The 26,841-nt window shown below is 29.7% G+C and overlaps 2 protein-coding genes and 1 non-coding gene across 4 annotated transcripts; all 3 read right to left on the bottom strand.

Moving 5' to 3' along the window:
- Positions 1-504: 504 nt before the first annotated feature.
- On the bottom strand, positions 505-6,492 carry LOC8278616 (protein TIFY 8). The gene is made up of 6 exons (XM_002515554.4): positions 5,904-6,492; positions 4,722-4,912; positions 4,164-4,612; positions 3,972-4,059; positions 991-1,210; positions 505-890 (listed from the first exon to the last, which is right to left on the bottom strand). Exons 1-6 carry the CDS (start codon positions 6,217-6,219, stop codon positions 799-801), a joined length of 1,356 nt encoding a protein of 451 aa, XP_002515600.2. The 5' UTR covers positions 6,220-6,492; the 3' UTR covers positions 505-798.
- A 6,741-nt stretch (positions 6,493-13,233) lies between these two features.
- LOC112534455 lies at positions 13,234-13,341 on the bottom strand. The gene has a single exon (XR_003078743.1). It is a non-coding gene; the product is annotated as a small nucleolar RNA R71 (small nucleolar RNA).
- Positions 13,342-22,894: 9,553 nt separating this feature from the next.
- On the bottom strand, positions 22,895-26,722 carry LOC8272369 (pentatricopeptide repeat-containing protein At5g11310, mitochondrial). Of its 2 annotated transcripts, XM_002516572.3 has the most exons (4): positions 26,218-26,722; positions 24,881-26,125; positions 24,653-24,718; positions 22,895-23,447 (listed from the first exon to the last, which is right to left on the bottom strand). In XM_002516572.3, exons 1-2 carry the CDS (start codon positions 26,720-26,722, stop codon positions 24,897-24,899), a joined length of 1,734 nt encoding a protein of 577 aa, XP_002516618.2. In that variant the 3' UTR covers positions 22,895-23,447; positions 24,653-24,718; positions 24,881-24,896. The 2 variants fall into 2 exon arrangements, with proteins under 2 accessions (XP_002516618.2, XP_025012670.2); XM_025156902.2 differs by having other exon boundaries at positions 24,653-26,125.
- Positions 26,723-26,841: the final 119 nt, after the last annotated feature.

Raw genomic sequence — 26,841 nt, 5'->3', positions numbered from 1 at the left:
CCTTTAACATATTTAAGAGTAAAGTAAAAGATTATCACATGTTTTGGTGCTTTTACACTTTAAGAATATATACATTCTTTATATTAAAAGTGTACCACATATTTTATTCTTTTAGTATTTATTAGATAAACATTATAATTTGTTATATATTTTCATAAACATTTAACTTGAATCTTCATTAAATCATTATTTTATAAGTAATATAATATGTTAAAATGCATCAAAAAGTTCATAAATATGTTAAGATTTTATTTAAAATATTATTTTTAAAATTTAATTAAATTAAAAGATATATATTGTAATAATTTATTATAGTCACAAAATATTTAATAAAATACTAAATTACTTAATAGTACTTATTTTATCAAAAATTTATTTATATTCATAATAAAAGATGAAAAAAAAATTTAAATATATATTACTACATTGATAAAAAAAAAAAAAAATACTTTTATCCATAAAGTATAAAACCCTAAATCATATGGAAGTCTTTTAAACTCTACCTTGAAGGCAAATAATATGAGACTGCTTTATATAGATTAAGGCCATATAATATGCGCAAATACTTCTCTTGGAACTTGGGAAATCTTTAATGAGGATCGAAGCTGCCATCGGCCGGGCTGCTACTAAGCCCAATGGCTAGTAAACTAATTATGAAAGAAACAACTCTACTTGAGAAAACTGATAACCATAATCTAAAATCATATTAGAAGCTTAGCCATGTCTACATCTGATAGCTCAGCTTAGTCCTCTCTAAACAGGAAAATACCCCCAAAACCCCTTTACCCCCTTGGAGCCTTAAACCTCCCTTTTATCTTCAGTACTTGCTTCTCCTGCCTGACCTGGGTTTCTTGTCTTGTCAGCTATCATGATGCTGCCATGATGACCTCCTACACATTAGCAATCAATCATATAAAATAAAATTAAAAAACAAAAAGTTATAATATAAAGTCATTTCCTTACTTCGCAATAACTAATACGAACCATTACCTGTAGGCATAGAGACTCGATCGCCAGAGCCGACTCCTTGAGTAGTATTAGTAATGCCTGATAGTCTAGCACGGAATTCTCGTTGGCATGCCGCATCACCTGCTTCATTTTCTCCGCTGGTCATGTGGATTTCACCACCGGGCCTCATTGTAGGTTTCGGTGAGTAGGTCGTTGACCATGATCCTCCATTTGATCCTGCTAAAGCCATTATAACGTCTGCCTGAAATAGCACAAGGTGGTTCAAGGTATGGCATTCCAGCAACAAAAATCAGTTAAGATCTCTATTGATAAAGAAAGTTATTCTGAAAGAAGAAAAGAAGAGCACATGGATAACATTCCGGAAAATATAGACCTCGATATACAACAATAAGTAATAACAGAATGATTCTAAACACTCACATGGAAAAGTAACAAAAAAATGGCACAGCATAGAAAAGGAAGTGTACAGAAAAGGTTTTCTTTTGGGGTTTTACCTTAGAAAATATTCCACAAGAAACAGATTTTGTAGGCCGTTACCTTGACATAACTTATAAAAGGTGAAGGACAAGCATATGTATGCCTGCTTTTTCATTAACAATGAAGACTTTATGCATCATTTTGAATTTAAAATAAATCAAGGTAATGCAAACATTGTTACCCACAATCATGTCAAGTATCAGAGTTTGGAAAGTAATGAATGCAGGACCTAACGGGACCACATTCATTTAGCAGAAAGGATAAGTACTCCATTTTTTGAAATTCAAAACTGATATAAGATACTTGTACACTTCAAGGAAGGATGAATGCAGAAAATGCTCATGGTGAAATAACTGATATTTTAAACAAAAACAGCCAAAATTTGAGATTTGCATCTTGGCAGACTCCTAAAGGAAGACTAGATAAATAACAATATGATACCCTTCATGACCAAAATAAAAAGACCAGCAGGTACAAACGCATTATGAAGTGTCTTTTCGATATACCTAACAGGCATTGGATCTCCATAGAATTTGCAATATCATGTGCAAATAAATGAGAACAAGATAGACATGTTAAAAGACTCTCACAACCGCAGAATTAGCTTCTCCATCTATGAGAATTGCTACTAGTGCAGGACAAAGAGTACAAATAAATTGCTTGAAAGCATATTATCAATGATGAAGCTAAATTCTACCTGCTTGCATATTATTAGTGACAAAGCATAAATAGAATAAAGAATGTCAAAACACAACACGGATCTCCCACAAGCTAAAAAGAGAGACCACAAGCTGTAACATAGACACTCATGAGAGTCGGAGTGCAGAGTGTTAAACAAAAGAATGCCAAGTTGCAATGTGGATAATCACCATTATAGAGGACACCATCATCAGTACCTAAAGTAAAATAAACTGCAGAACAAGGTCTAAAAAGACACAGCAACAGAAGAAATTTCTGACTTGGAAAAAGAACCTAGGACATGACAACTGGTCAAGCAGGTAGAATTCCTCCTAGAGCAAACATAAGGGTCTCCCTTGATGATCCCCAAGGGAAAGGAGAAAAACAATAACTGCAAAGCTAAAAGGCATTATTACAGGCATTCAGATTTACAACACTGGCAGTGGGATTACCAGGGTGAAGCTGAGTACCATTGATCACTTATAAGGTTGTACATGATGATCTGAGTACAGCTGAAGTCCAACAACATTAAATGGATGGCTTGAAGAAATAAAGATTATGTGCTTACTGCGAACAGTGGATGGAGAACAAACTATTTTTGTCTTAATGGGAGAATGTAGGAATAAAGCCATGCTCCTTGTTTATGAGCATGTAAACATTTAAGAACTTGAAGAAGAGAAGCCAGAGAATTTCAATTTGACAACAAACATATAATAAAGAAATCAAGTTAAAAACTGTCCCAAGATAACATAAAACTCAAAAGAAAAACTGCTATCTGATTCTTTTAGAAAAAAAATGAATAAAGAATCCATTTTGAATTAAAGCAAGTCATGAACCACATTTGTTGAATTCGATTGCAATTTCTAACCTTAATATTTCATCTAGAGGACATGCAAGAACATCCTAAATTAAACTGACATTGTCACTGGTTTCACTGCAGAATCAACAAGACTGGGATCTTGCCTTTGCACTGAAGCAGACTTATTACTGTAGGCATTTCCATGGTTGGCAAATATCCAACCACCTCTTAAAAATGAACAAAAGATTTGTTTAATTGCAATATTGAATTTTATAAATTATCTATAAGTTGCATCAATTAAGTCCTGAAAGCTGGACGGAATATGGAAACGTCTAGTGATTTGCGAATATTACAACTTTAGCATATACAAAAGCCCTGGGCCATTTTCACATGCCAGTGGCAGCTTCAGCAAAGAATTCCACAAGAGCAGTTCTGCCTCATGCAAACAAGTGCAAAAAACAGTAATTCAGTGCAATTCAGAATCCAGAAGAACAAGATTTAGCAACAAACTCAGAATGGAAAGGGAGAAGTCCACCAGCTTGAGGATTTATATGATATTAGTTTAGCTGGTCCTTTGCAACCCCAGTGATGAGATCCAAGTAACATCAAGCCTAGAATGATGTAGCACTTCTATTTGGCCACATTCTGAAGCAAGCCTCCAATAACATAGCCAACCAACATAAAAAGTGATCATCGTGTGCTTTCACTAAAACTAATGATCTTGTCTAAGTGCTACAGGCTGCATGGCACTAAGGCAATGAATACAGCTGCAACATGAGTGGATAACAACAAATACATTGTAACCAACACTATGTCCAGAAGCTATTCAGTTAGAACAATGACAAACTAATTGCAGGCATCTAAGGTAACATCAAACATGCATTTTTTACATAAAATGTTTGGGTCCTATAAGCAATGAGAGCCAAGACAGGTATTCCTTGAGCTTACAACATAAGCTTTTGTACAATGACAGTAGGAACTATATGATTAAACAGAGTTGCCTTTCATATTAGGATTAAGGGAGGGGGAGACAGGGAGAGAGGCAAACCTTGTTTGGGTGGACATCATCAAAAACATGAGCTTGACCACCATAAAAAATAGTCATCTGACGACTGGCAGAGGTTAAACCTTGACGACTGCCATAATAACAGATCATAGTTAGCACCAAATTTACTGTCAGAAAACAAAACTAACAAGAAAAAGAACATAGTAACACAATGGATCATATCATGAAATTTACCTTGAAGGAGTTGAAGATTCTGGATCTGAAACATGAGTCCCAGACTTGAGCTTGCTGCCACTTGGCAGCGCACCTGATGAATTTTTCTCAGAAATGCCACTGCCAGTATTTAAAGAACTCAAAATTCCAGGGCCCTTAATTCCAGTTCTTGATCCTTCATCGGCAGCTGATTGAGAGATGATTGATGTACCAGCATTCATTTCCCTAAATTTGTTGGCTGAGACTTGATGCACAAAAGGGACAAACTGACCAGCACGAGGAGGATACTGTATGGCTGTTCCCACGGGAATTGGTCTCTCCCATTTGGAGACATTGGCATCAAGCCTTCCGCCAGTAGAAGATTGCAGAATGAGGGACGCAGAAGTTGGCCTCATTGCCTGCATACCATAGAAAGCCTCATCATCATTGGACCTTCTATGACGATCTCCCCCGGTTCCATTCTTGAGCATCTGAATTCAAATAGGAACCATAAACATAAATAGCAACAGCCATATAAAGGGCTTTTTTGGCATGTATTAAAATGGAAGAATAACCACATGGTAACCTGTTCAAGATTACCTTCATCAAATGCAAGCTCTCAAGAGAGTCATGGGCCATATGTGGAATCCCATCCTTAGAAGACGCTGTAAATGCAGAATCTGAATTACTGCGCTTACTTCCTGCTAATCGGTTGCTTATCTCAGGACCAGAAATATCACTCATTGGACCATAAAATGGAATCCCCTCAAGATGATTTCCAGCCTGCCTTTCTATTAAAGTTAATGAGAAATCAAACTTCAATCTCAATGGCTAGAATCTCAAACTAGAAAAACACAGGTAATCTTTAAGCAATACAAATGTTCAACTATTATAATCACAAGTACAATTCAAGATCAATAATGTCCATTAATAGAGATAATATAGATGGAAAGAGCCCCATCAAAAGAAAAGAAACATAAAACATCTCATATCTGTAGAAGAAGCACGCACAAGTGGCTAAGTAGGAAAAGTGGTGCTTTTCTTTCTCTGATCATTAGCAAAAAGAAGGTTGATTAATAAAGTTCAAGTTGTATTAAGGAACTTCCAAAAGGAAAAAAGAAACTGTACATGTATAATTACATTTAACCATCTTCATTCTTCTATAGGCAACTTGAGAAAAACAGCAGAAAAGAACATATTGGCAAAAACCCATCAACCACAAGAAACTAAATATGGAAAAAGAAATTGCAAGCCGGAGCAAATTGAACTTACTTATTAGGAAGAATTCGTTAATAAGACAAAAGAAAAGAGAAAGAACTAAAACCTACGACATGTACCAACTCCGTAACTAACCTCACTAAGAACTAACCTATAAACAAAGACACCAGCTCCACTACCACTTGAAAAGAGCAATCTTTTTACATCACCAAGTGAAAATCACTACTACTCTATAAACAAACATAGCACAAAGACATTTCACACATTCAAATACAAAAAGAAACTAAATTAATCACCCACTAAGAAAGAGGGAAAAGGGAAAAGAAGAAAATAGAAAAGCACATTCCTACATTAACTGCAAACTATTGGAGTAAGGATAAAAAGCTTTCATTTTACTGGATTGCAATTCACAACCCACTTCAGATTAGAAAAAATAAGAAACATATCACTAAAGAACAAGAACAAAAACATCTAGTAAAAAGAAGAAAAAAAACAGTAACCAAAAGAAAAAAAATCTTTTAGTTCTAAAGAAGAAATAATAAGAAAAGTAAACTAAACAGATACCAGAGGCGAGATCAGAGGTAGCAGAGAGAGGACATCGAACACCACCACCAGAAGATGCAGCACCAGCAGAGAGAGAAGCAGAAGGAGAAGCATCAGGAGGGAGGTTCTTAGAAGGCAAAACAACAGGAGAATCTGCTGTAGCAGAAGGCTTCATTCCAAGGAAGTCATGAAACATTGCTTTATTGTTATTATTATTAATCACTTCTTGATGCTGCTGCTGTTGTTGGGAATTGTTAGTGATAATACTAAGAGTAGTGTTGGCATTATTGTTATTGGGTGTTTTGGTCTGATGATGAGCCATTATTAGTACGGCCATTTAAGCTTCTTTTGCAACTTCATATCTACTATTTTCACTAGAGCAGCAGCAGCACCCACAGCAACAACATAGAAAGAGAGAGAGAGAGAGAGAGAGAGAGAGAGCACGATTTTCAGGAAGAAGAGAGAAAAAAGAATCAAACTTTATTATTATAAGAGAGAGAGAGCATTAAAAAGCAAAAGGTTCTAACTTTGAATAAAAATGGGGTTTTTTCTGTCTTTCACTGCTGTGTGTCTGAGCAGTTGGGTTGTTTTGTTCTAAAAGGGTGTAACTGTTGTGTTTTGAGTGTGTGCATATGCGTGCTGATAGAAAGCAGTGAGAAGAGATTTTCAGTTTATTTCTAGTGCGAGCTTGTGTAGTACTCTTACGGTGAGGGCTTCTCTTTTTTCTTTTTCATTTTTTATTAGTACTGTTCCCGAGTCCAAAATTCAAGAGAAATATTCACCTAGTCTTGCCGCAGCCTGTAATATTAGTATTAAATAATAAACATATAGAATTAATCATTTAACATTAAATATGAGTTTAAGAGTCCGCTTGCATTATAATTAAAAATATTTTTAATTTAATTAATTAATACGGTTAGAAACTGATAATTGATAGCTAATAGCTAATAATAAAATATTATTAACGTTTATATTAGTATGTTAGTATTATTTAAAATATAATTTATTTTTAAATTATATTTTATTTTAGTATATTATTGTTAATATGATAAATTAATAAAAATAATTTATAATAATTAAAAATATTATAATTAATATTATTTAGCTCAATTATAAATTTTATTTATTTTAATTGTATTTATTATTTAAAATTTAATTCTATTAATAAAAATCTTAATTTCAAATATTATAATTATAGATATCATAATTATTTAATTATTAAATATAAAAATATGAGATCACTTGTTAATAAGTTATAATAAAGGTAATATTATATAATTGAGATTAAAATAGAGTCGATATAATTAGTAGTTGATTGAGATTAAATTTGCTATTAGTTGCTGATTTTTAAATTTTACCAAATAATTTAATGCGACTGTTAAATAAGAAATAATTATCGGCTGCACAAAATTTATGAATCAAACATTCTCTAAATAAATCTTATCCGATTCAATTATCTATATTTATGAATGCATAGAATTCATCTAATTCAAATATTTAGATTTATTTTTTGTATTTATTATTTAGTAAGGGTGACAGCAAAAATAAACAACTGAACCGAATACAAAATTGATTGTATCGAACTCAAAAATTTTAATCAAATCATAGTGTTACTTTTTTTAATTATTATTTTCAGTTTTTTTTTGTTACATATAATTATAGTTAATTTAGAATATGTCGGATATGATCATTACCGTCACAAAACACTCCCTCAATTGCATACCTAAGTTTCCAACTTGAGACCTTAGTTAAGCTATAAGAGACTATTTCTATCTCATATATACACTTTTAGGTGTTTATTTTGACTTTTATATTACAAAAGTTGTTAATTCGATTTTCCGATGAAACTATTTTTAATTTATCTATTTATCTTTATATTTTATTCTTTTGATTTTCAGGGTTTTTTTTTTTTTTTTTAAAGATATTACAGTTTTTCTAAACTCTAAAGTCAGTGATTAACCAACTGATTTTTCTGTTACCGGAACTAATACCTTATTTTTTGGTTCGGCTTTTATTAAAAAAGAAAATAAAAGCAAAACTAATACTTCTTTTAATCATCGTGCAGTTAATGGAATCATGCCTTCTCTCATAATTTATAATCGAACTCGAGAAATTAGTGTGATTCTTTAACATTATTCGTAACAGTTTAGAAATTGGGTTATAAATCTTAGAATTTTGGTTTAGATGAATACATGATTGAGTGATTAGCCTAAGTCGAAGTCAATTAAATAATATTTAATCAAAGGCATTATATATTTGACACTTTTAAAAATATTATTTTAAAATGATGAATTAGTATATTTAGCCTGACACAAACTATATATATATATATATATATATATATCTCAAATAAATTGAATATAAAAATTCAAATTGAAAATCCTTTTTTTTTTTTAATGGAATGACACCAAATTAAAAGAAAATATATTTTTAGTTTATATTAATTTCTTGAACATAGCAAATAAATAAATATATATGTATAATATTGTAATGTTGATTATATATTGTGTCTAATATCATTTCATATCTTTTCTACTTTTTATAGTTATTATTATGGTATGCACTTTAATTATTAATTTGTCCATCCTAAAAGATTGATAGTCAAAAGTTCACATTCTTGCTCTTTCTTTCCCTTTCATGTTGAGAATATCTCCCTCTTCCTCTCCTTCATTTCTTTTCTTTTCAAATCAATAATAGTAAGTGATAACACAAATATATATATATATATATATATATATATATATATATATATATATATATATATATATATATACATATTATTGCAATAAAAAACACTTGTGTCTTCAAGAAATAGTTTTGCAATTGTTAGTTTTAATTACTTATTATCTATGATAGCATTGATTGAAATTAAATATAATATATTTTAATAATATTAAGAGTCATTCTGATGTATTGCAAATATATGATATCTTATAAAATTATATAACTATTAATATTATTTTTATTTTAATAATTTATTAATATAACTAAATAATAAAAACATTTGGTTATCAACCAATAAAAGATATTACTTTAATTTATTACAATTTTTATCTATTTTTATAATTAATTAATAGTACTTAAAAACTATAGAATTTATCTATATAATTTTAGTTTATATAAATAACTAAAAGTTATTACATTAATTTATTGATAATATAAATTAATATGATAGTATATAAACTAATAAATTGATTTAAATAATATCAATTGATTATTTATAATTAAAAATAAATATTATAATAGTAGAGTACTAATACTTTGACAAAATCCAAATAAAATATTTTATCTTATATATGATTCATTATTTCTAAAGAAGAATAAAAAAAAGCCTTCTCGAATCAAATGAGAAAAATAGATTTGGATCGAAAATTTGCTAGTTATTTACCCGCACGTGAGTTATTATTATTTTAATTATAAAATTAAATTGATAGATATATTTTAATAAAATTTTTAATATTAATATTAATTTATAAAATTTTAAAAATAATAGTAAACTAACTATTTTTAAATCTCTTCAAATTTTTGAGATTTTAAAATTTTATTAATGTGATAATATAAAAATTATCTATTATTTAATTTTAATATTATATAAATTAATATATTAATATAGTTGATTCTATTATTTTTAGAATTAAGAATTTATTATATAATTAAAAAAAATTATTATTGAATATAATATTAAATATATAATTTTAGATGTTATTTTTTAAATTGAAATTATCATCCAACTAAAAAATTAATTTATTAGTCAATATAATATTAAAATACAATTAATATACTATTTTTTAGAATTATAATGAGCGTTTAATTAAGAATGTAACTTATGAATCAACAAATTAATAAAAAAACTAAAAAATTACACATAAGCTTAAATTTCATATTTCACCAATAAATATACAAGTCAAAATAAATATTTTATTTATCAGAAATTAAACATATATATCAAAAAAATTTATTTTTCAAAAATTAATATATATAGATTTCAATAAGGTATAAAAAAATCAAGAATTTTATTCCATATTCAATTTAAAAAATTTGTTTTTCATATTCAAAAGATAGAAAATGTATTAAATTAAGAGTCTCTATAATCCTTTTTCTGATAGGAAGATGTTCACTTTCGAGACATGGGCAGCACAGATAATAAATTGATTTGTACATTCAAATTCAAAAGCAAAATGATAAGAAAACAAATCTAAGAAGTTTCATGGCCTTGTGTTTGTTTTAATTCAACTTCGTGTCAATACCTTAAGGTCACAATCTAACGAGGAGAAAGAAATTATATTAAAATCCAAACAAGAAATTATATTTAGTTTTCTTTCTTATTTAGTACTACTTCTTAACTATTCTTTTATTAAAATATTTTTAACAAATTCTTTTAATACAATGCCCGATAATTCAATATTTATAGAATTAAAAATTTATTTATAATTTTTGAAATTTAAATAAAAAAATTATATATTAAAATTTAAAAACTTTGTACAGTACTAATTTGCAATTATAAAATTAATTAATTATATATTAATTATATGTTTTCATATTTATGTTAATTAATAAAGACTTTAATAATTAAATTAACAACTAAATAGGGACTTATGTTTTTTACAGAACAATATAGAAAAATAATCTATTAAAATTGAATGGGTACCCGTATTAATTTAACTAAAGGATTAAATACTCCTTCAAACTTGTATTTCGAAGCAAATGAGTCAAATTTTAATTATATTAGCAAATTAATCTATAACTTCTATTTAAAGAAATAGATCCAAAGTTCCATTAAATTTGATGAAATTAATGGCACATTGTTGATGATGGTTTGGTGATAGGTTCATATTATGTATATATATTTAGGGTCTTTTAGTGCTTTAATTATATATTTTTTTATATATAATATATAAAAATATGTGTTTATTATCTCATTTTAATTTTGTTATCCAATTTCACGTATTAATAGCTAAAAAGAAAAATATGAGCTAAATATTCACAAATGGGCTTAAATAGAATTGTTGCTGCTGCTAAGATCTAGAATTAAGAACGCATAAACTACTAATTTTACAAGTCTAGCCGAATATATTAATGCTCGAAAGGGGAATAAATTAAGTATTTTATATAATTATGAACTATTATCAGTTATCTATTTAATTATGATAGTTAAGAGTTGTAGAAGTAATTTTTGGAAGTTTTGGAGGATAATTCCGCAAAATGAATCTCTACAAGCAGTGGAAACCATTTACACAACTAGAAAATATTCATTCAATCTGCATTTTTTCATTATTCCTCTTTCTGCAATTCACTACAGTTCATCTTTCATAAATATTTTTAATTTAGTTTACATTATTCTTTTAAGATTTAAAAAGCTATGAAGCAGTTGAGAGTAAGGTGATCGGTCCAAATTATGGATAGATATTTAAGGGTATTTTAAAAGTTTAATGATATATTTCTATATATAAAATGGTGAAAATATGTGCTTTTGCCTCACTTAAGCTTAATTGTCTATTTTCAGAAATATTAGCAAAAAAGAGGAAAATATGGAGCTAAAAGAAGCTTAATGGGACATATTCGTATCAAGGCCCAAGATTAAGACGCATGGACTGCTAATTATAAGGCCCAAGGGATATTTTAGTCATTTTGTATAATTATTAGAATTTATATTAAGAGTTATTTATGGAATAATATTTGGTGGAGATTAAGATACTTTAAGTCTTATCTCTTAGATAGACTTATATTAGTATACTCATCTCTAGAGAGATTTATTTAGAGGAGGACTCTCCTCTATATAAATCTCTGCAAGGAAGAAGAAAGTAGGAAGGGAGTTTTCTCCTACCTGCTCTCTACACCTGCCACCATTATTCTCTCCATAATTCTCTACAGTTCTTCATAAACACTTTAGTTTTAGTTTTCATTGTTCTTTTAGGATCTAAGGAGCTTTTCAAAAAGTGGAGACTGAGGACCAATCTTCTTCCTACTTGAAGAAATTCTGGATCTTGAGGGAGCTTTTTACTTTCTTATTTTTTGTCTTTCTATTTAATACCATAATCATTGGGTTAAATAAGTTAGGCTAGTTTTCATAAGAGTTTAGTTTAGTCTTTCTACTTTTGTATGAACCTTGTTATTTATTTATTTAATGAATGATTTCTTTACCTTCATATCTTTATTAGTTTCAGTTATTATTGTTAGTTAACCATCATATTAATTTAGCAATAGTAATTGTTATGAAAATCTTTAGGTTTAAAAGTATTAGAAACATCATCTTTACTTTAATCTATGTTGGTATAAGAAACCTAAGTTGTATCATTAGCTTGAGTGATTTAGGAAAAAGGCACATCACCATCTCATTCATTAGATTTAGGCTTAAAATAAAACAAGGAGATTACTAAGTAAATGGCTAGATTAAATACTATTTTTAGCATATAGTTTTAGATCATAAGCATTTGCATTTGCATTGCATATTTATTTATTGTTTAGTTACTTTACTTTATTACCATTATCCTCTCAAACATACGATTTAGAGTGTTTAGATTTACTTTTGTTGTTTTGTGTTGATAATTAGTCTTTATAATAAGTGGTCTCATAGTTCCTTGAGAGATCGACCTCGTGGTGAACTTACCCTTACTATAGGAACGGTTTGTGCACTTGCGAGTACTAAAAAAGATATATCAAGTTTTTGGCGCCGTTGCCGGGGAACTGTGTCCAAATTTATTATATTGATTGATTATCAAAAGTATCTTGTGTTTGTTAGTTTGTTTTGTGTTTTGTGATTTATTTTGTTTATGTGTTTTTATTTTATTTGTTTGTTTTGTGTTTTGTGTTTTGTGTTTTATGATTTGTTTTATTTATGTGTTTTTGTTTTGTTTGTAAATTTTATTTGTAAAATTTTATTTTTTAATCTGAAATTTTCTTTTGTTTTGTATGCTTAGCAGGAAACAACTAGAAGAAGAATCAACAGAAGAAGTTAATATCATGGCAAACCCACCAAGAGAAGTAGGAGCTGAAAGGCGAATGACTATGAAAGATTATGCAATGTCTACAATTGGTAACACTACTTCATGCATAGTTCTAAGTGATACATCTAGGAATTATGAACTTAAGAGCATTCATTTTAATATGCTTCCTTCATTTTACGGTATGCCTAGTGAGGATGCATTAACATTCATTAGAGAATTTTATTTCATAGTTCATACTTTCCCATTATTTGGACTTAATGAGGATCAACTAAGAATGAGGTGTTTCCCTTATTCATTGAAAGAAAGAGCAAAGGCTTGGTTAATGACCTTGCCTCCTAATTCTTTGAGAAATTGGAATGAAATTATCAAAAGTTTATGAGTAGATTTTACTCACAGCAAAAGACCAAAGAATTAAGAGGTGAGATTTTTAATTTTTATCAAGAAAATGCTGAATCTTTTCATGAAGCATGGGATCGCTTCAAATCACTTTTATTGCAATGCTCACACCATGGATTCCTACTCCCAATAACTAACCAATCATTTTATGATGGGTTGACACACCAATATCAATGTATGGTTGATAATGCAGTTGGGGGTGCTATGTTAGAAAGGATACTTGATGAGGTTTATAACATCTTTGAGATGTTAGGAGCCAATTCTCGACAAAAGAGTGTGAGGACAAAGAGAATAGAAGTAAATGAAGTGGTAGCTAATAGTGAGATGGTCATGCAATTAACTGAATTGACTAAGCAAGTTAATATGCTTACTTCAATAAAAAAAACTCACCAAATAATGAGGTATGTGGTATTTATGGTTATAGTGCTAATGTTTGTTCATCTTTTGATAATTACAAAAGAAATATGTATGACCAAACAAATTTGATGGATTCTTACCAACCCATGCATCCTGTGAATGACCCTTATTCCAACACATATAATACACGTTGGAGAAACCATCCAATTTTTTCTTGAAAATATAATGACCAAAACCCACCACAGTTATCGAGAAGTCAAAATCAACCTTATTACCAAGACCAATATTCTTAATTCCAAAGGGACTCCAATCCTTTCTTTCAAGATCAAGAACAATGCGACAACCTTTACCAAGTCCGAACGATTGTCGACCACCAGATCCGCTGGTCTGCAATATTCACCCTAGCCCACAAGCATAAATCCTCGGCGCTCTTCGATCTAATGAATAAATGAAGCCAAGTTTGGAAGAAACACTTCAATCATTTATGATGGCTTTTCATGATAGGATGGAGAGAAATGAGAAAAAGACAGATTTCATTGAGGCTTCACTAAAATGTTTAGAAGCTCAAATGGAACAAATTGTTGAAGAACTCAATAAAGAGGAACTATCAAATCAACCTGAACAAGCCAATTCCATTACTACTATTAGAAGAGGTGAGGTTGTCGATAATATTACTATGGAAACTGAAAGGAATTTTTCTTCTTATACAGGTACATCTAAAAATGATGGATTAGTGCAAAGCAATGAGGAAAGCATACAAAAGGAAGAAAAAGTAGAGCCTAATCTTAGGCTGGAGAATAAAGAAAAGGAAGCATTTTCTGGATCTGAATTTCATAAGGCAGCTCAGCCTTATAGACCCCCTATTCCTTTTCTAAACCAACCCAAAGAGAGCAAAAATGATGAATTTTTTTTTGAAAGTATTGAAATGCTCTCTGAAGTTAATACTAACTTACCTTTGTTGGATGTTATCAGGAATAAACCAGCTTATGTAAAATTCTTTGAAGAGTTAAACACCAACAAAAGGCGATATGCGAACAACAAAAAAGTACAAGTAGCAAGTGTAATGCTTCAACATCAATTGCCACTTAAGATGAAGGATCTTGGTAGCTTCACCATTAATATTACAATAGGTGACAAAAAGGATACAAAAGTCATGTTAGATTTGGGAGCAAGCATCAACTTGATGCCGTATTTGATGTATGAACTACTTGGCTTGGGAGAGTTGAAGCCTACCACTATGTCTCTTCAATTTGCAGACAGGTCGATAAAATATCCTAGAAGTATAGTGGAAGACTTGCTAGTACAAGTAGGTAAGTTAATAATTCCAGTTGATTTTGTAGTACTTGACATGGAAAACACACCAGCAAGGGATAAAGAGCAAATCATACTCCTTGGTAGACCTTTCATGGCAACTACTAGAACTATGATTGATATGCATGATGGAAAACTTACCATGACAGTTTTAGGAGAAACTGTGGAATTTAAAGTGTTTGATTTTCTAACTTTATCTCCTAAATCTACTATTGATAAGTGTTCATATAATTATTTAGATTCTCTTGTTTATGAACAATTATATGATGATATTCCATTCTTAATTGACAAGAGTTTTCGTGATACTTTAGATGTTTGCATTAAAAGTATAAAGCCATACTTAAAAGGAATGACTTATGACGAAGATGTGGAGTGCGCGGATGAACGCCCACCATGAGCATAATCAGGAATGTCTAGCTATAGACAATAAACTTAGCAATTGTATTTTTATTTTTATGCATTTAAGTTATTATTATTATTATCTTTTTAACAAAATTTTTAAATTTTTTAAATTTATTTTTTATTTTTTATTTTTCTATTTTTCTATTTTTTATTTATTTTATGTATATCTTATAGGCTTGTATTTGATCCCCAAAAAGGCAATATGTCTCCATGAGAAGCAATTAAAGCTCCAACCAAAAAAAAAAATTTAGCGAGCCATGTTGCGAACGAATTTTCACACGGGCCCGTGGCGGTAGAGACAACACGGGCCCGCAGCAAGCCCGCGGGTTGGGGACGCCCACGAGGAAGCCACGGCAGCCTACGTCTGCCGCGAGGCGTGGAAGGCGAGCATGCCACATGTCGCAAAGGCAGGCGACGCACGGCCCGCATGATGTAGGCAGCGCAATGCTAACGACGCAACATGCATTGGCGTGAAAAAAAAGAAAAAAATTTGAGCAAAAATTAAAATAATTAAATCCAAGAAATTGAGATTAATTATGAATTATTTTTAGTTAAAATAATTTCTTTTAAAATTAAATATATATCTATTTCCTCCACATAAATAGTCATATTTATTTATTAGGACCTAACTTTTAATTATCTTAGGATTTAATCTTTTTTGTATGTTTAGGATAATTTATTATTTTTAAATTTTTATTTCTTTATTTCTTTTATAATTATCAATGATGGGTGCTTCTAAGGTTTGGATGGTGGAGATTGGAATTCAAGTTCATGGCTTACTATGCATTGCAAAATTCCAGGGGAGTATTCTATCTTTTTTCTCTCTTTTTGTTCTTTATTTTTCTATATACAATGACATTGAGGGCAATGTCAAATTTAAGTGTGGGGGAGAGAAATAGAATATTTCTTCGATTAACTTTATACGTCATATGCCATGAGAATTAGCAATTTTGATTAATCTTTTGTAAAATTTTAAATTTTTCCACTCAGCTTTTTCTTATTATTCTATATAAGAGTCAATGAAAGAATGTTATTATGTTAAGATTTTTGAACTCTTGAGTTAGTTTTTAACATGTATAAATATAAACTCATGAGTTATTTGCACTTAAATGATCAAGTGTTCATCTTTTGTATATGAACATGATGAATAGTTTAGTAACATTCGACATGGGTATGATTAGAAGTGTATGATTTAGATTATGATTTCCTTGTTATTAAATTGGCTTGCCTAAGTTTGTGAGATATGATATGGGCAAGTTTAAAGCTCTAAGTTTAATAACTCTATTCCGCTAATTTTAGTTGCTTAGTAACCGGGGATTTTCATGACCAATATCGATTTTCGCGTAAAAAGGCGATTAAGATTATGAGTATGCAAAGCATCTTGCTGTATATTTTATTGAGTAACCAAGTACATTCATTTTCCATGTTTGTATTTGCATAAAAAGGCATAACATCTCAAGAAAAAAAGAAGTACCCCAAGTATCAAAAATTAAAATCCAAGGGGTATAAAGAAAAGAAAAGAAAAAGTTTAAGAGCTTCAAAAGCAAGTAATAAATGCCTATTGATCTCTTATTTTTGAATGAAGGTTTTGCCTTTTTGAATAGGGTTATGATAATTTGGATTATGCATCATAGTTGTATCCTTTGAAGATGAGTTAAACTATTTGTTGTGAAATAGGTGTGAAGGATTGGATGCTTGAGTCTTTTGATTAACAATGATTGAGTTTATATTTTTAAAGAAAATTATTATGACTCAAATGTTCTTAGATTGACATGATCTTTGCATTAGTGAGATTCTTTTGAATAATATCTTTAAGCTGAGTAGGGATATTTTTCATGATTTTTGCAAAAGTTAATTCTCAGTTGCTATTTACTTGAGGACAAGTAAAAGTTTAAATGTGGGGGTATTTGATCGGTCCAAATTATGTATAGATATTTAAGGGTATTTTAAAGGTTTAATGATATATTTCTACATATAAAATGGTGAAAATATGTGATTTTGCCTCACTTAAGCTTAATTGTCTATTTTCAGAAATATTAGCAAAAAAGAGGAAAATATGGAGCTAAAAGAAGCTTAATGGGAATATTCATGTCAAGGCCCAAGATTAAGACGCATGGACTGCTAATTATAAGGCCCAGGGGATATTTTAGTCATTTTGTATAATTATTAGGATTTATATTAAGAGTTATTTATGGAATAATATTTGGTGGAGATTAAGATACTTTAAGTCTTATCTCTTAGATAGACTTATATTAGTATACTCATCTCTAGAGAGATTTATTTAGAGGAGGACTCTCCTCTATATAAATCTCTGCAAGGAAGAAGAAAGTAGGAGGGGAGTTTTCTCCTACCTGCTCTCTACACCTGCCACCATTATTCTCTCCATAATTCTCTACAGTTCTTCATAAACACTTTAGTTTTAGTTTTCATTGTTCTTTTAGGATCTAAGGAGCTTTTCAAAAAGTGGAGACTGAGGACCAATCTTCTTCCTACTTGAAGAAATTTTGGATCTTGAGGGAGCTTTTTATTTTCTTATTTTTTGTCTTTCTATTTAATACCATAATCATTGGGTTAAATAAGTTAGGCTAGTTTTCATAAGAGTTTAGTTTAGTCTTTCTACTTTTGTATGAACCTTGTTATTTATTTATTTAATGAATGATTTCTTTACCTTCATATATTTATTAGTTTCAGTTATTATTGTTAGTTAACCATCATATTAATTTAGCAATAGTAATTGTTATGAAAATCTTTAGGTTTAAAAGTATTAGAAACATCATCTTTACTTTAATCTATGTTGGTATAAGAAACCTAAGTTGTATCATTAGCTTGAGTGATTTAGGGAAAAGGCACATCACCATCTCATTCATTAGATCTAGGCTTAAAATAAAACAAAGAGATTACTAAGTAAATGGCTAGATTAAATATTACTTTTAGCATATAGTTTTAGATCATAAGCATTTGCATTTGCATTGCATATTTATTTATTGTTTAGTTACTTTACTTTATGACCATTATCCTCTCAACATACGATTTAGAGTGTTTAGATTTACTTTTGTTGTTTTGTGTTGATAATTAGTCTTTATAATAAGTGGTCTCATAGTTCTTTGAGAGATCGACCTCGTGGTGAACTTACCCTTACTATAGGAACGGTTCGTGCACTTGCGAGTACTAAAAAAGACATATCATAAGGATCAATCACCTTCCTACTTGAAAGATTTTGAATCTAAAGGAAACTTTTAATTTATTATTTTTAGGTCTTTCTATTTAATTACAATGATTATTGGATTAAATGTCAGGCTAATTCCTTAAGTATTTAGTTTAGTCTTTTTACTATGCACGAATATTGTTATTGATTTATTTGATGAATGATTTCTTTACCTTCATATTCTTATTAGTTTCAATTATTGTTGTTAGTTGACCATCATATCAATTTAATAATAATACTTGTTATGAAAATATCTAAGTTGAATGTATTAGATACACAATCTTTACTTTAATCTATGTTGGTACAAGAGACTTTAGTTACATCATTAGTTTAGGTGGCTAAAGGAAAATGCTATCACCATCTCATTCATTAGATATAGGCTTAAAGTAAAATAAAGGGATTACTAGTAAATGACTAGGCTAAATCATAAAGTTTTCATATATCATAATCATTGCATATCTATTTTATAGTGTATTATATTTATTTTATATTTCTCTTTTTGAAAATTTGATTTACAATATTTAGATTTGTTTTTAGCATTTTTGTATGATAGATAGTCTTCAAAATACATGGTATATAGTTCTTTGTGAAATCAATATTGTAATAAAATTATTCTTACTATAAGAACAGTTCATATACTTACGAGTACATATTGATAGATATCATTTGGCAAAATCCGCAATAGTAATGAAATAGTGACAACAATTGTTAATTTCGATTTTCAATAAAATAAAAATTAATTTTTAATAATTTTTAATGTTAAAAATTAATATGTATTCAAATTTCATTTATTTAATATTTTAAAATAAAAAGTATAATAGACATACTTATGATTTCTTTTAGAATTTAAATATATTTGATCTTAAATAGAAGTTTATTTATTAAAATAATTAAATTTAGACTTATTTGATATGAGCTACAAGTTCAGGTAAAAAATGACAATTTATTTCATATCTGTAAATAAACTTATAACGCGATCTAAATGGGGCAAAGACGGGGTATGAACGAGCTTAAATCATTCCACTATGTTCCTGTCTCATAAAATTTAAATCTAAACTTTATTTTTAAAAATTTTATTTAATAATAGTTAAAATATTAAAATAAATATATCTAAAAAATTAATTAAAATATATTTTTAATATAAAATAAATATAGTGAATATTAATATTCTACTTAAAAAAATATCTTATATTCTATATCTATGCCAATCCTTAACGGGGTAGAGAAGGTGAAGGCGTACCTTGTTACATTGCTATTCCTGAATTCTGGAGGCCACTATTTAACCGTCGATCGTATTAATTTAGAAAGGTGAGATAGATGTAATTAAAAATGTCAAGAAATGCCATGGGAAAGAAGGGGACACGTGGATGGTGTAATTAAGTGGTATAGTTGTGCAGTGTGGGAGTAGTGGCCATTGAGAGAGGTAAACAAAATAGAGAGTGGTGCCAGATTGGGTTGGGTTGGGATCGAAGGAGACCAGACCACATTTTTATTTAATAAGAGGCATTCATCCTCTTCGAGTATACTTGTTGACTTATTCCACCGCCGCCTCCACCATTTGCTCCGCCGTGTAAAGCACCATACCTTTTACTTACCAATATTCTCCTCCGACCCATCAAATTTATTTCCTTACAAAGAGTGGCTTTTACATCACCCATTTATTCTATACTAATTTTCATTGTTTAATAGTTTATTTTAATTAAAAAATATTTAATAAATTTAATTATAAAAAATTAATTAAATTAGACTAAATTGTTCTTGTATAGATATTATAAAATTTATTGCATCTATTCCAATACAGGAATAAAATAAAATAAAATATTATATTAAATATTATAAAAACGCTAAATAATTAAAAAAATTTAAGTTGAAAAAAGACAGTTAATGTAGAATAGAAAAAGCTAAGTACAATTTCATGTTTATTTCTCAGAAAATAAATAAATATTTTCTAAGAAAATAAATTGCAATTTATTATTTGATTACATTATAAAGAAATATTTACTTCAAAAATCAATTTTTGGTGAATTAAAAATTATCATTTCTCCTTTTTATAAAAGACTATTTAAGTTAACTTAGATGTTGTATTTTTAATTTATAGTTGAATATAATTAAAAAAAAAAAAAAAAAAAACTAAAAACACTCGCATGAGCATATTTATAGATTTTCCAATCACTACTACGAAGTGGTCGCCAGCAAAATAATTGTTGTACGTAATAATATTAAATAGCATGTGTTGTATTTATTTCTAATATTAAATAAATGGATAAATATAAAAAAAAAATGAGAATTTTAAATAAAAAGAAAATATAATTACATATCATAATTTAAAAAAAAAAGAAGGTAAAAAAGGATTACTGAAAAGGTAGGGGTAAGTTTGGAAATAAAAGGAGGGTTTTGAAGTGCAAATAGACGGTGGAGAGTGGATAATAATGAGAATTTTGATTAAAGGGCGGAGTATCAGTGAGAATCAGAAAATGAATTAGTAGAATATTATTGGATAGAAAAGCAAGAAAACATCAATCATAGTAAAAATAAAGTAGTAACATGTTAACACAATTATTACTCTTTTTGCCTTTATATAGGATCTTTTCCAATCCTTTTCATTATTTCCAACTCTATCAGGTGGTACTACTTGCATTCTTTTTCTTTTTTTAGAAAATATAAATTTGTGTGATAATCTACTAATGGCTATAATCTATACAACTTCAAATTATGATGTTGGGGATTGAGTTCTTAAAATAATAATTAAAAGACAGACTTATTTCAAAACAGAAAAACATCATAACAACCATATCCAGACCAAAATTAATGTTTATACAGACAAAATTAAAAAAAAAAAAAAAAAAAAATAGAATGTCCAACGAGAGATGGATAATCAAAAAATTCATATCCAGTCCCCAATTAGGTATAAGATTCCATAAACTAATAATTAAACACTCATAATCTAATTAGTGAGGTGATTGCTGATTAAAAACAGAGGAAACCAATAAATAAGCTGTCACATCCACATTCAGCTAAGTGGTGGTATCGGTGTTGGTGTTCCTTACACTCTTCCTATATTCCTTCCTTTCATTTGGTTGTGTGGACCATTTTTCTTCTTTTTCTTTTCTTTCTAAATTTCGTCAAATCCTATAACATTATTTTAATAAGATTCTCTCCCCGTTACAATTCTAATAAGTTATTACATACTCCCAATTTCAATTTTAAACTATCTTCTCTCCACAATCTACCTTCTTATTGGCTGCTTTTTGGAATTCCACTAAATAAAGTGCATTCTAATTCTATTTCTTCTTTTTAAAAAAAGTTTTAAAACATAAACATAATAAAGATAAATAGAATACCTCCAAAAAATTCTTTGTATTTTATAACTCTAAGATTCTAATTTACAGTCAATCATAAGTATTAAAACAATAAAAAGTAATAAAGAATAATAATAGATCAACATATTTTTATGAATATTCCCTCTAAAAATTAATTATTACAAATTTTTTTAAAAAAAATTTAAAAATTATTGAACGGTAGTGAATTAGGAACAAAATTTTAAAAACTTCAAAAATTTATAAATACATATTTATTAAATTTGTGAAACATTAAATAAAAATAAACTCAAGTTATCTATCTCTTAATGCTTTTTGTCAAAATGGCCAATGCTTCTATATATCTATATATATTTATTTCTGAAATTTTAATTTTTAATATATATATACTTAATTTTTGACACATTTTATTTTGCCATATGAAATTCAAGTTTACAAGTGATTTTATAATTTTTTCTATTAAGTTATATTTCTAATTAAACACTGTCGATATTAAAAAATAACATATTAATTATATTTTAATATTATATCAATTAATATATAATTTTCTAATAAGATAAAAATACTAATTCTATTCTAAAAAATAATATATTAATTTTGTAATTAGATAGTAATTTTAATTTTTTTAAAAATAATATTTTAAACATTATATTCAATAATAAATAATTTTTTAATTTTAATATCAATTATATTAATATATTAATTTATATAAAGTTAAAATTAATTAATAATAATTTTTATATTATTTTATTAATATAATTTAAAAATTTAAAAAAATAAAAATATTTAAAAATAATTAATTTGTTATTATATTTTAAAATATTATAAATTGATATTAAATTATATTTATTAACTTAATTTTATAAGAACGATAAATTTTTTCTTAATTTAATACCTTGTTGTGTTAAATCAATGGCATTACTTAATTTAGAATACGCAGCTTTAGTTTGAATCTAGAACCCTACATAAAATGGAGAATACTGTATCACTACGTATTATATATATGTGTGTGTGTGTGTCATTAGAGAGACTGTACGCTACTTACTACTCATATACTGCTCGAGAAACAAAATAGAGCAATAGAAAAATAGGGTCGTTCAAACTTGCGAATTGCAAAGATTGAACAAGTTCTTCCTTCCCTTAAAACAAAATTTCTTTTACATATTCTAAATGTATACTCCCACTGTAAACCAAAACCAAATCCTTAAATGAAAAATACATATTTATAATTCGCTGTCAAAATATAAAACAATGCATAACCGAACTCCAAAACGTTCAAATGAGAGAGAATGTTGGTTGAAATTAATTTCAGCAGTTGGAAGTCTACATCAGAATTTAATATATAGTGTTGGTTCCATCAATGCCCGCATAGTTGACTATAAACTGGATTCACTACTACAAGTGGTAGTTTGCTGGTGGCAGTTTTAAACTGTAATCAATGAGAATTTTCTTCTTTTTTTTTTCCAAAGCATAATCAAGAGAGTAGGTCCCTTACTGTTTTGAAAACAATTTATAGAAATTTTATGCGGTATAAGCACGGGACAATACCTCTAGCTTCAGATAAGTTTGTATGGGTCTTCTTGTATTTCTCTGATCGCAACAAAACCTGGCATTTATAAGGCGGGAAATGGACCTGAAACATAAATGTCAAAAGAAAAATAAAATAAATATATATATATACAAAGAAGACTTTAATGAAGGGAATACTTGTCAGCATTAAAAAGCAGATTCACACAAATCTTCATTCATTAAGATGGTAAGTGTTTCAAAGATAGAGAGACTTGAAGACAAAACAAACCAAAGAACTACTGCAGATTGCTTCAAATATATAAGATAGAAGCAATCGCAGCACGCATATCCAAGCACTATCATCTAAGACGAACTGAAAGTATCAAGAACAATAAACACAAACACCCAAAGTGGATGTTCCAATCCAAAACTTGTAAACACTATTACTCAGCCTGAGCTAATCGATAAATAGTGTGGGAAGAAATATTGCAAAGTATGCAACAGCAGATGTTGCAAAAGCTTTTATGAAAATAAGATGCAAATCGTTTAGATAATCCAAACCAAATTAAGAAAAGGGTAATCAAGGCTATTCAGCCTTCCTGATTCAAACAAACTTAAATCATCCATGAAACAAAAGCCTTCAAAACATAAGCATCTTTGAATTTCACTTGCATGGTATCTTTCTGCTTCTGGCATTGAACAACCCTGAACATCCTGAATCAGGTATACAAACCCAGAATCCACTGGATATTCCATCCTGGTTCAGAATGCAAAAGGTTTCTCTCAGACATTTGCCCGCCATTCAACCTCAACCTATCCCAATTTCACGTGCATCCTGGAAATTAGTGAGTATACCCTCATGCAATTGTGACCATAATATCAAACTCGAAAATTCCAGTATTTACCTTCAACTAGCTCATTTGGTGTTGAATAAACTAACAAAGAAAAGGACACACAAAAAGTTATGCCCTGCTAGTCCATTACACATAATAGTAGGTTCCACAACTATAAATATATGAAATTTCATGGTAAAAGAATTAACATTAGCAAACGGAATTGTAGTCTTGGCTTAGATCATTCCTTCTACCCTGATGATAACAACAGTTGCAGTCTGGGATAGAGAAATTTAACAAAAGAAACATTTTATTTGATATCCTTTTTTAATATTATATAGGCTTCACTGAGCCAATGGTGCAGTAATGTGATTAAATGAGCACTATGCATATATCAAAACCACATGGAAAAATTTCAAAAATCTCAATACTAGAAACCACCAACGGCAGCAAAACCACATCAAAACATAGAGAGAGAAAGAGAGAGAATTCAAACCTGTGATGGTGAACAGTGTTATGGCGCAAGACCTTTGTCCATCAAGCTCAAAAATAGGTAACGGTCCTATGGGGAGCAAAAATGGCAAGTGTGATGAACTAATTAGTGAAGGGCCAGTATGATTGAAGGAATAAGAGTATATTTGCATTGTGGCTATGCTCTGATATGTGAATAACTGGACAATCTTGTCACTGAACACCTTTAATTCACATGCCTTTAAAGAGTTACCTAACGATTTGTAACTTCATATCTTGTTGACTCTCTTTCTGATATTCTCAATCAACTGAATTGCACTTGTAATGGGATTTTGTGATGAACTTTTAAGCTTAACAAGTTCTCTTGGATCATTACAAGTTTTCAGTATTTTAGACATTGCTTCAGCTTTCTGCAATATAGATGATCTCCTTGCGCGTCGTAATGCATCTCCTTCTACACTATATGTATTGGGCAGGTTTGTTGAATGAGGGACAGAAGACATCATATCACTTAATTTTCGTGCCCTCTCTACCATTCCCCGTTTCCTTAACTCATCATTCAATCTCTGGAAAGTAAGATATTGAGGAACTATACCCTTCTGTATCATGTCTTCAAACTCCATAAATGCCTCTTCAAATCTATGCATTCTGCAAAACAGATGAATCAACATGGTGCTGGTAGCCAAGTCCATATCACATCCCCTTGATCTCATTTCTTTACTAATCTGAACAGCCAAGTCCAATCTCTCCTCCTCACACAACATCTTCAACAAAAGATGGAATGTAAGCCTATCTGGGGTGTATCCAGATTCAATCATCTTGGTGTAAAGGTTCATTCCCTCCTCAATCATTCCAAATTTTGAGAAATGCCTAAAGAAATAATTATACGTTGTAGGGGTTGGGACAAAACCTCTACTAATCATCATTTTAAGTACCTTACTAGCACCCACAGGATCTTTAGCCTTACAATACCCCTTTACCAAAGAATTATAAGTAGAAATAGTGGGACCTGATTCAGATTGCAAAAAGTACTCCATCATCCCAGATACCTCCTTAAACCTACCTTCTTCAGCCAATGCATCAATAATCGGATTATACACTAATGCATTCGGTTCTATTCCTTCCTTTCTCATAACATCCACTAACTCGATCGCCCTTTCAACCCGACGCATTCGGCAGTACCCTTCAACCAAAGTACCATAAGTCACAACACTTGGGCTCACATTGTTCTTTTTCATTTCCAACCAAAGTCTCTCAGCGTGTTTGAGCTTTCTTGAACGAAACCACCCATTTAACAGTATATTATATATTCGAACATGCGGAATCCAACAAGAATCCAATTGCTTTCTACTATCAAAATATTCTTTAGCAACCCTAACATGCCCTTCTTTACAAAGTGAATCTAATAAAATTTCCAACAAGGCATCGCAATTATAATCACATATAAAATCTAAGCTAATTGCATATTCAAATGTCCTGATAGCAGATTGGGGCATTCCTGCACAAAAACACAGCACCATATTTAACAATCACAATTCAATATTACAACAAAAGATTTAAATGCGATTTAAATGTGAATTTGCTTAATACCTGCGCGAGTGTACCTTCTGATCAGAATTGCAAACGTGTCACTCGAAACCAAACCGGTCCGATCAAGAACTAGACACCAAGCAGAATCAAATTCCTTCATTTTACCAAGTGCATTTATCACTGAATTAAACAACGTTGTAGAGGATTCAAACTCAGGTTGTTTATCAGCCCAAACAAACAGAGAGTGTAGCAATTTAGGAGAGGAATTAAAATGATCAAACACCGCATTTAACAGACTCGTTTCCGGTTTTATTCCGGTTTGGTCCAAGGCGGTTTCCAGGGGTTTAAGGTTCGGGTCACTGAGTAGGTTACAGAGAGTAGAGAAGTCGCTATGTGAATAGTTAGGGTTTGCAGTTGGAGAGGGAAGTTTTTCAGGTAGCGGCGGGGTCCATTTAGGACGCCGGTGATGACGTGGACTGTCTGGTGAGGAGGAGAGAAAACGACATGCCGTTGGCTTTGAAGCATTGGATAGAGAGATCCTAACGAACTTTATTAGGTACTTCATTATCAGCAGAGAATACAAGGTTTCAGGTGGCAAAATATAGAGCACAAACGATTGTATGAGTTGAATTACCAAATTACCCTTCCATCCAAAGTTAAAAGTGTCACGGCTGGAGTTGTTCT

Source organism: Ricinus communis, chromosome 3 (assembly GCF_019578655.1).
Source record: "Ricinus communis isolate WT05 ecotype wild-type chromosome 3, ASM1957865v1, whole genome shotgun sequence".
NCBI lineage: Eukaryota > Viridiplantae > Streptophyta > Magnoliopsida > Malpighiales > Euphorbiaceae > Ricinus > Ricinus communis.
This window is presented reverse-complemented; position numbering and strand designations above follow the sequence as displayed.